The sequence below is a fragment of the Plasmodium cynomolgi genome, chromosome 13, assembly GCF_000321355.1.
Source record: "Plasmodium cynomolgi strain B DNA, chromosome 13, whole genome shotgun sequence".
Taxonomy (NCBI): domain Eukaryota; phylum Apicomplexa; class Aconoidasida; order Haemosporida; family Plasmodiidae; genus Plasmodium; species Plasmodium cynomolgi.
The window spans coordinates 1555034-1565415 of record NC_020406.1 but is presented as its reverse complement, the minus strand read 5'-3'; the positions used below and the strand labels follow the sequence as shown (position 1 = coordinate 1565415).

At 43.1% G+C, this 10382-nt stretch overlaps 2 protein-coding genes across 2 annotated transcripts in view; one reads left to right on the top strand and one right to left on the bottom strand.

Annotated features, from left to right (window-relative positions):
* The window catches only part of PCYB_134300 (hypothetical protein), a gene marked incomplete at its 5' end in the record, with an annotated part of 5620 nt that extends 236 nt beyond the window's left edge, over nucleotides 1-5384 (bottom strand). The window contains 7 exons of the mRNA XM_004224455.1: nucleotides 71-131; nucleotides 247-293; nucleotides 580-843; nucleotides 1057-3790; nucleotides 4754-4939; nucleotides 5144-5202; nucleotides 5339-5384. Coding sequence (XP_004224503.1) covers nucleotides 4754-4939; nucleotides 5144-5202; nucleotides 5339-5384 — 291 coding nt within the window. The 3' untranslated portion in view covers nucleotides 71-131; nucleotides 247-293; nucleotides 580-843; nucleotides 1057-3790. The remainder of the gene's footprint in view (nucleotides 1-70; nucleotides 132-246; nucleotides 294-579; nucleotides 844-1056; nucleotides 3791-4753; nucleotides 4940-5143; nucleotides 5203-5338) is intronic.
* Nucleotides 5385-7857: 2473 nt separating this feature from the next.
* Nucleotides 7858-9320, top strand: PCYB_134290 (diphthamide biosynthesis protein; the record flags this gene model as incomplete). The annotated part of the gene is made up of 2 exons (XM_004224454.1): nucleotides 7858-8914; nucleotides 9007-9320. The coding sequence occupies 2 exons, from the start codon at nucleotides 7858-7860 to the stop codon at nucleotides 9318-9320; spliced, it is 1371 nt and encodes a 456-aa protein (XP_004224502.1).
* Nucleotides 9321-10382: the final 1062 nt, after the last annotated feature.

Below are 10382 nucleotides of genomic sequence, written 5' to 3'. Positions count from 1 at the left end.
TTTTTTTTTTGGAGGCTCCTAAAAGAAGTTCGCCTTGTCAGGTAAGGCCACCCCTTAGGGCTTTCCTTACTATGGTTATTCAGCTTGTATGTTATGTCCTTTTTTCGTCCCTCCATATTCTGTGTCGCGGTCTGCAAAAGGGGAAAACGGCTCAAGCGCTATAGCGAAACGGGGCCAATTTCACATCGAAGAGCTATCAAAACGTGCTGCGGCGCACACCCTCATGACGTGGTTCTCCATTCTTACCCTCCGCATGTCCAACGAGGTGCCCCACGGGTGCAAACCTAAATGATCTTTCGCAAAATTGTAAAAGGGAAAAAAGGTGAGTAATGGGATGATCCTATCGTTTAAAGAAGAAAAAAATACGTATGTCTCTGCACTGCGAATAGGAAGCTAAACGAACGACTCGATTAAGTTTGCACATCATGAGAAAATGTCCTTTTAGGACTCTCCCGGATGTACTAAAGACTCCTCTTTTATTGCCTCTTCCCCACAGTGTATTAAGCGTTAGGTGTGGACTATCCCATGGGGCATCACGTTCATGGCACACCCGGATAATGGCCCTCCGCTGTGCCTTACCATTCGGGGTGCTGATCCAGCCAATTTCATCTCCCAAGTTCTGCAACCCCACGAGATCGCGAGACTCTAGTAACAGCACTCTGGACCTCCTTTTGGAAAGTACCAATTCGATCACACCTAGGCCAACTTCATAGGTGGGTATCTCCTGTACATATAACTTATCCACATCGATATTAAACACTTTTCTGTTTCTTACTATGCTGACTTTTTTAGACGTATAGTCAAAGAACACGGTGCACTTTCTCGTGACTACGTTCGATTCGGCTGAAAAGGGGAAATGAGGAGAAGGACGTGGGGTTGAAGCGGCGCTGGCATGTTCACGGGTGTGCGTACACCCTGACTCGGTCCACTCCGCTAGTGCGTTGTTCTAGTGCGTTGCTCTAGTGCGTTGCTCTAGTACGTTGCTCTAGCACGCTGCTCTAGTACGTTGCTCCGTTCCTCTCCTCACGCCACGCGTCTACTTTTCGTGCACCTTACATAACACTATGTGAACGTAGGCCCGGAATCCCTTGCTGAGATACTGCTGCCTTTTCTTCTTTTCTTCCTCCAGGGGTCCATTCACTTCTTGCAACCCCCCTTTCGAGAGGTCACCCTCCGTTCTCACTGCAACCGCAGCTGCGTTGGCGATGTTTTGTTCCTCCTTTGATTCCTCAGGGTCTGATTTTAATCCACTGCTCACTTCGGATCGTCTATTTTTTAAAGGCCTCTCCTTTGTTTCGATTCTTAGCTGGTGGCTCATTTGGCTGCTCATTTGGTGGCTCGTTTGGCTGCTCAGTTGGTGGCTCGTTTGGCTGCTCAGTTGGTGGCTCGTTTGGCTCCTCAATTGGTGGCTCATTTGGCTGCTCAGTTGGTGGCTCATTTGGCTGCTCAGTTGGTGGCTCATTTGGCTGCTCAGTTGGTGGCTCATTTGGCTGCTCAGTTGGCGACTCAGCTGATGGCTCATCTCATCACTCTGTGAGTCGCTTAGTTGCCGCCTCACATGGTCGCGCAAATTCCCCAATGTATTTTTTGAAATATCCCCGAAGGGACTCTCAGACATTTCAGCCAATGAATTGGAACTCTTTTTCAAAAAATTATTATCACTTGTATCATCAGGATTGGTAGGTAATCTATATGTTACCGAATTTCTGGGTACTGTTTCTCCATTCAGCTTTGCGTTTTCCTTACTGAACACTGTTGAGATTGCCTTGATGACATCCCTTTCACTGTAATTTGAGTAACCATTTGGTTGGACATTTGCTGGTCGGTATGATCCCCCTGCAGAGGCTTCTCTTCGTTCATTTAACTCGTTCAAGTTGTGACCTCTTTCCTCCTGACCGCTTTTCTCATGACCGCTTTTCTCATGACCACTTTCCCCCTGACCGCCTTCCCCCTGGGGTTGATGATACTTAACGCAATTTTTGGAACTCTTTCGACTCATATTATGCGACGTAATGCTGATATCTTTTAAATTTTCATTAAAGACAAATTCTTCAATTTTTTTGTTCGTTTTTTGGTGACCATGTATCTCAGGATTATCTCCCTCCGCGTGACTCTTCTCTATAATGGATGCTAACTTGGCCATTGAGTACGTTCCAACCGCCACACCTCCGTTGCCTTCTTTTACTTCTTTGTACAGACTCATATATCCATTTTCGTTTTTGTTATAGATCATGCTGTCGTCGCCTAGCTTCGCGATGTCGTCACTTAGCTTCGCCATGTCGTCACTTAGCTTCACGATGTCGTCGCCTAGCTTCGCGATGTCGTCGCCTAGCTTACCGTTGTTGCCTTCCTTGGGTGAGTCATCCTGTGGGTGCTTCCCCTGCTCGGTGCGCTCACCAACGTCCCTGATGGGGTGGCCTTCTTTCTTCGCGGTGAAGCGGCCGCGTAGGGGTGGTTTATCCGTTTGCGATTTTTCACCCCTTTTGGTTTTTTCAGACAACTTCGATTTTTTATCCCTTTTGGTTTTTTCAGACAACTTCGATTTTTCACCCCTTTTGGTTTTTTCAGACAACTTCAATTTTTCACCCCCTTTCGCTTTTTCGCCTCTGTCCATTTTCCCCTTTTTCTCAGCTGAGCTAGTGCACTTTCGAAGCGGCGCATCCACCCCCCCTCTGGGCAGCCTTTTGGGCTTCTTCACTTTTCCGATTTGGGTTTCCCATAGGGGGGGATCCATCTGTGGGGGGACCGGATGCATTGCTTTCTCCCTTTCGGCGAGGGGTACCTTCCCCGTGTGCCTCTCCCCCATTGGCTGCCTCATCCCCTCCCCCCCATTAAGGCGCATTTTGATTCGTCTCAAATTTTGCGATTTCCTAATCGGACCCGTCTCCTTATCAGTGCACAGGTAAATAGCCTTAAGGTATCTTTCCTTTCTCTTTTTCAGCTTGGAAAAAATGCTCTCCAGGGAATTTTCTTTGCTACTCCCGGGGCATCCTTTTCCCATTTCTAGAGACCATTCATTGGTGTGGACGTGGGTGCGCTTGTTTGAGGCAACCCTGTCTCTCTGTGCGCCTTTAAATTTTTCTTTTTCTTTGCGAAGATTTTCTTTTTCGCGTTTTTTTTTGTCCCCTGTTTGGCTTCGTCTGATAATGCAAAACGCCATGGCCTCCGCGTCGTCGTAGAGATGAACTTCCCTAATGCCGAAGATGCTTCTTCTGTAAAAGTCGAAAATTTCCTGTTTGCCATTCAGCTCGTGGTCCCGAAATAGACGTTTGTATATCCCATCTCTCCTTTTCGTGATGACAATTTTTTCTTTTTTTTTCTGTTCATTCAGGTAGCAGAAGTCGACATGGTCATCAGACCACTCGTTTTCCTTAAACGATTTTTTTAAAACGTTTTCATTTTTTTTTCCTTTTTTGAAAATGTCCTTTCTTAAGATACCATTGGGATCCATTTGGAAAATTATTTTTTCTTTTTTTTTCCTATCAAGTATGACTTTTTTATTTCCTACATAGAAGACATTAATTCTGTTGAAAAGGGGGTTCTTCCCTTTTTGGTTTCTGCCATGTTGTGTCTGTCCGTCTGTGCTGCTCTGCACCTCCGACTCGTCATTGCTACTGCTGCAAAAGAAATAGTCATACTCATTTATGTGAATAACATTTTTTTCCTTCCCTCCGTATGGTGTAAAGAATTCTACGGTAGCATTTATATTGTCATTTTTATCGGTGCCAAAGGTTGTGACTGTTTTATTTATCCCTAAAAGGATACGTTCCAAATCACTTAAATGGTTCATTCCTCCCTTCGAGAGAGACACATCTGTAGAGGAAGTATTGCTTCTTCTCTCTGTCAATAAGTATGATTTACTACGACAAATACGGTTAATTTTTTTTCTCAATTTTTTTCTATCTTGCAATGCTAAATTTGTATCTCCTAATTGGAATTTTTTGAATGGCTTGATCTTCCTATACGGGTCGTAGTATTCTGTCTCGTTTAATTCTTTATCCGCGTACAGACATCGGATGCAGTTTCTCGTTGAAAAATCGTTTTCTAAGTAAGTGTCTCCATGGGGGAGTCCTTCCAAATATGGATACTCCTCCTTCGCTGCTTTCACGTTTTTTTCACCTTCGGTATATTGTGTGTCATCCGGTGGTCCACTCGTTTTTTCACGTTGAGGCTCCTTTTCTGAAGCGGAAAGGTGGGGGGGAGGGAAGAAATATTCAGTCAAACAGTGGGACAATATCGAATGTACGAAAGCTTGAGTGAAGACCACTCATGCGGGGTTTGTCCCCTTCTGGAGAGAGAACTTCTAGAAAAAATGTTTTGGCAACCCTTCTAGTAACCTCCTCAAGCATAAACACTCTTAGTCCTTTTCAAATTTACACCTGTCAGTGGCTCTTTTTCTTTACCAGGTTCTTCATCTTCTGTCTATCCGCATTCGAATGGAAAAAAAAAAAATAATAATAAAATGAAGTTATAAATATGGACATATATAGAGAAAGAAAAAAAATAATAATAATAAAATGAAGTCATAAATGTGTACATACATAGAAAAAAAAAAAAAAAAAAATATAATAAAATAAAATAAAATAAAACAAAATAAACGAATCTGGAGTCACATCTTTGCCCCCCGTTCGCACAACTTATCGGGACTGCCACTTGCGCATGCATTTTGTGCAGTGACGCATCAATCAAATGGTCTATTTTGCCTCTCTTTATTTTGTTCCCTTCTTTGCTTTTCCTTTTTTTTCTGCTTCTTTTAACGTACCAGCGTGTCATCTCCAGAAGCCCCGCCAATGTCACCATCCCTTGGCGTGGGCAGTTCCTCCCCCCACTGCTCAGCCACGATGTCCTCGTTGTATCTCATTAACAAATGAGACAGCGTGTCGCAAATGGAGCATATTTTCTGCAGGTACTTTTTGTTCTTATTTTCGCTTTGCTTCTCCTGGAGGGGTGAGAAGCAAAAGGGAGATGCAATCAACCGATGCGCCAAAGAGGGGCAGAAAACCTCGTCCATCACGCATATGTGAGGACACGCATATGTGAAGAGACGCATATGTGAGGACACGCACATGTGAGGACACCCATACGCAACGTTCCACACGAATGTGTTGCCTCGTTCACTTTTCCTTTTTTTTGAGGAGATTACTATCAAGGAATACAATTCGATCGCCGCGGAAATGGTCTTTTCGACCTTCTCATCGATGCCTAAAATGGAAAAAAAAAAAAAAAAAAATGAAGAAATATGCACCCAAATTATGGTGCTCACATTTTCCAACACGCTCAGGAAAGGTTTGAATAGGGTGTCCCACCCAAACGCCATTTTGTTTCTTTTCCGTTTAACCTCGGTTAAGTTTGTTTTGCGCCTTCTTTGCCTTCAGAATTTGCATGTACAGGACAAGAACCAAATGGAACTCTGCCCAGGGGGGGAAGTGTTGAGGGAGTGGCGATGAATTTTATCCACCGTGCTGGTGACACGTTGGTTGGCACGCTGGATGGCACGCTGGATGGCACGTTGCATGCCACATGCACCATGTGTCCCTTCTTTAAAAAAATGCCATTTTCTGTTTTTCCTTACGCTCGTTTATTATTTTCCCTTTGACTCTTTCTGCTATGCGTAGAGTGTCCATGCATGCGTGGTCTATGGTGTCTTCGAGGGGTTCTTCAGTGGGTTGCACATGGAGGGGGGGGAAGGGGAAAGCATAAAAAAGGCGGATAGCATAAAATTAGGGAACAAAAAGAGCGCAGCTTCTCCGACATGGATCGCAAAAAAAAAAAAGCACCGTTTTCTCTCATATTTGGACATACACATGCCTACGTAACCGCAGATGCACTAACCTCTGGCCAAGAGAAAAAGCTTTCCCTTCTTTTTGGCGAAGCATGATGGGGCACCACCTAACTGATGTCGCTCGTACGCACAGGAGCCGCTTGAAAAAAAAGTGGAAAATTAGAAAAATGGCGAAGTGGGGAAGTGGAGAAATGGCAAAATGGCAAAATGGCTACGTGGCAAAATGGCTACGTGGCAAAATGTGTTCCCTGTGGAGTTGCTAAATTTCGAAAGAACAGAGAAACTTTAGAAAATATTTTCAGTTACGCGCTCAGGTTGGGCTCTCCGGGAAAATCTGCAAGTTTGTTGTTATCCATTGGGAATTAGGGTTAGGGTTAGGGTTAGGGTTAGGGGAGAGGCTCGTTTGCCTTTTGATGTCTCTTTGCCCGCGGTTGTTGTTAACTTAAGGGGCGTGGAGTCACTAGTCAATCCAATCGCTGCCTTTTTTTTGTTTCGTCGCTTTTTGTTTCACTTTATTTTGGTTTTCTTCCTTCTTCGTTTTTCGTTCCGCGTTGTTCTATTTCGTTCCGCGTTGTTCTATTTCGTTCTGCGCTGTTATATTTCGTTCTGCGTTGTTCCATTTCGCTCCATTTCATGTAAATTTTTTTTCACACATTGTGCAAAATTAGAAAGTTAGCCTTTTGGTGAAGTACACAACTAGGAAGGGTGCCCAAGGTTGCCGCCATACATTGCACAGGTGAATTTTTTTTTTTTTTTTTTTTTTTTGTGCCCACTAGGGTTAAGCGGTTTTAAAAGGTGCTTTGTGAAAAAGTGCCTTGGGAAGTTACATTCGCGCCGGGAGAATAAACCGCTTGAGGGTTTTTCCCCTTACGCACTTCATTTTGGATTTTTTATTTTTTTTTCACGCCCTTCGAGTTATATCTTAAAAAATTGAGCATGCGCGATGCGCGATGCCCGATTTCGCCGCAACGAGTGGAAACGCTTGGGGGGTATTAACCAGGAACTACCTCAGAACTGACCACAGAACTGACCACAGAACTGACCACAGAACTGACCACAGGACTGACCACAGAACTGACCACACAGCCGACCACACAGCTGACCACACAACTGACGCACGAGCGGACACCACCCTGTCGTGGAGAACCCTACCCCAACGCGTTGCGCCCAGGCACACCGCAACCATTTCGATGTGGTAGGAGTAATTCCAATTTGGAACAACCGTCACTGAAATGTGATTATGTAAAAAAAAAAAAAAATTTCCCCTTGCACAGTAAAACGAGGAGGTTTTATGAACAGTTGAGGAACACAACTGATGCGAATAACAATCGTTCCGGGAGGGGGATCAAAAAGGGAATGGTTAAATGGAGGGAAAAAAAAAAACTACCACGTGATTACCACGTGATTACAACGTAACGATGTTATTATGTTGAGGCGAGAAGAGCGAACGCTCACTTGGTGTGCTCCCTATGGGGAGAAATAACTTCACTACAAGGGGGGATGAAGTAGTTTCCGCCTTGCAACTACGCGCGCAAGTAGGTGCATGCATGTACATAGGCGGATAAAGCTGCAACTAGATGCTCATCCGTGTGCATGTCCCTCCAGCGGTAGTAAGGCAGGGCGAAATTGCGAAGAAAAATGCCGGTCGTTGTAAGGTCTCTTTTATGCAACGGGAAAAAGGGAGAAGTTTTTTTTTTACCTTTTGGGCGAACCGCTAAAGAGAGAAAAATATGCATATATATATATACATATATGCATATTTTTTTTTCCCTGTTTATTTTTTCCCTCTGATGCGAATGCTCATATGACCTGCCCCACGCACGAACACGTGCTAATGCATGGACGTTCCTCTGCTGTGCCCACCGGAAGGACGCATCGCCGCAAATGACAAAGCGCAACAGTTGGAGTATTTTCCATTTTAGATATGGCGACTTTGCAGGCATCCCGAAGTAGTATACCATGCGTATGTATATGCATCACATAAAATATAAGTGGCAATTTAATCCCATTTTGAGGAGTCTGCCTCCCCCAAGTTTTTCCTCCACGCTCGTACGAAATATCCCCCTATACAAAAGATGAACCAAATTAGCGAGAAAAACAAAACTTTTGATGAGAAGAAAGAGAAGAAAAAAATCCACTGCGCCATCCCGAAATTTATATTGAATAATGAGCTGCTGCAAAAGGCTATAAAAAAGTCCTTCCCAGAAAATTACAATTTCGAAATATACAAATGCATTGATATTATTTTAAGAGAAAAATTTAAAAATATCGTACTGCAGTTACCTGAGGGGTTATTAATTTGGGGATTGTACATTTCTGAGATTTTATATTTTTTTTGTGACTGTGTGGAAGATGTTATTATCCTGGGGGATGTCACGTATGGTGGATGTTGCATCGATGATTACACAAGTGAGAAGTTGCATTGTGATTTGATCATTCATTATGGGCATTCCTGTTTGGTTCCCTTAACTGTGACAAAAATACGATGTATTTATGTTTTTGTGGACATAAAATTAAATTCTTCTCATTTGGTGGAGACGATAAAAAAAAATTTCCATAAAAGTGACATTATTTTACTCCTTGGGACAATACAATTTTCTTGCCTTGTACATAATGTGCATAGCATTTTAAAGAAAGAAAATTATTTTGACCTTTTTTTGCCTATCCCACAAGTACTTCCCCTCACCAAGGGAGAGGTACTCGGGTGCACTTCCCCCAATTTGTATCGCTTTCTCTATGAACACGTTGTGAGGAAGGGACAAGGGGGAGAGGTTGTGGAGAAGCAGACCAGTCAAAATGGCCTCTCCTTAGGCGGGCCAACACAAGGGGAGAAATACCCCCCTGGAGATATCCCCCCAAAGGATGACCATAACAGTCATCACAGCGAAGCATTTATCATAAATGAGTGTAAACGATTTTTACAAAAAAATCAAGTCAAAATTGTTTTCATTGCAGATGGGAGGTTTCATTTGGAAAGCCTGATGATACACAATCCCGATTTCTCCTTCTACCGATATAATCCATTTAACAAAGTAATAACGACGGAAAAATATAATTACACCCTTTTTCATGAAATACGAAAAAATGAAATAAAAAAATGTACCAACTGTAAAAGTGTGTGCATTATTTTAAGTACTTTGGGAAGACAAGGAAATGTCAATATTTTACAAAACATTTTAAATCTTGTTAAGCAAAAAAATATTTTTTTATCCTTTTATTGTCAGAAATATTTAATGAAAAATTAGCCTTGTTCAAAAATGTGGATGTATTTATACAAATAGGCTGTCCAAGATTGTCTATCGACTGGGGGAATTACAACTCCAAACCTCTGTTAAACAGTTATGAAGCTTATGTTTTTTTGCAGGCAGTTAAATATAAAGAGATATATCCCATGGACTACTACGCCAACTTGGGGAACGTGTGGACCAACTACAATGCTGGGATTGGTGACACGAGTGAGAAAAATCTATCCATGCGGGAGATCATTCGTCGGCGTATTCAGCTACGTAAAAGCAAAATTAGCATTCGATATCAGTAGTCCGCATTGGGAGAAGAAAAAAAAGGGGGGGGGGGTTAACCTGTGTCCTCCACACGTATGCTTTTTCATTCGTGATAGTTTTGTCATTATGAAGATAATTTTTTCACGACGTTTTTTTTTTGTGTATAATTCCCCCCTTCACGCGTTTGCGAAATGTTAACCGATAGCTTCCTTACTTTTTTTTTTTCCCACTCCCTCCAAGGGGCAAGTTAACACACCTTCTTGCATTAACTGTGAGGTATGCCACAACATGGGGGAATCAACATCATTTGTTAGAGTATACCGCGTAACAAAGCACACATGTCATTGCGCGTGCGGTTTGATGTCCATTTGAACAATTTTGAAAAAACGTTTGCACATTTTGGAAGGAAAAGGCGCCACGCACGGGGGTTCCCCAAAACAGCCTTACAGTTTTCCCTACCTAGTTGCTACTCTTTTGCAAGCTTCTTCCCGTTGCGTCTTCTACTATGACGTAGTAGTTTTTCCGCCCGATCTGCTTCCACCTCCATTGTCAACGCATTTCACCTTGCTTTAAATTAAAAAAAAAAATACATGTCATGTCGTCTGTTCGCCATGTCGCCATTTCGCCACTTCGCCATTTCGCCATTTCGCCATTTCGCCATTTCGCCATTTTGCCTTTTCATCTCCGCGAAAACCTGACGCGACCCGCACTGATACTCAGTCCGGGAGAAACGCAAACGTTCTGGAAACCCTTCCACGATGCCGCGTAATCGTCCGCATGTATCGTACGCATATGTATGATAACGCCTTTACGATTTACGTTTCACGTTTCACGATTGACGATTCACATTTTACCTTTTCCTTGCGCATCGTTCACTTGGCGCTTTCTGATTTCTGATATGAAGAAATCGAGCGGGAGGAATGCTTTACGCATTTTGCTTCCTCGCAGTTTGCTTCCTCGCAGTTTGCTTCCTCGCATTTTGCTCCCTCACATTTTGCTCCCTCACGTTTTGCATCCTCACATTTTGCTTAGCCGTTCATCTGTTCGTTCCATTTTTATAGATGTTTTTCCGATTACATTGCGTTACACAAAATGTGGCG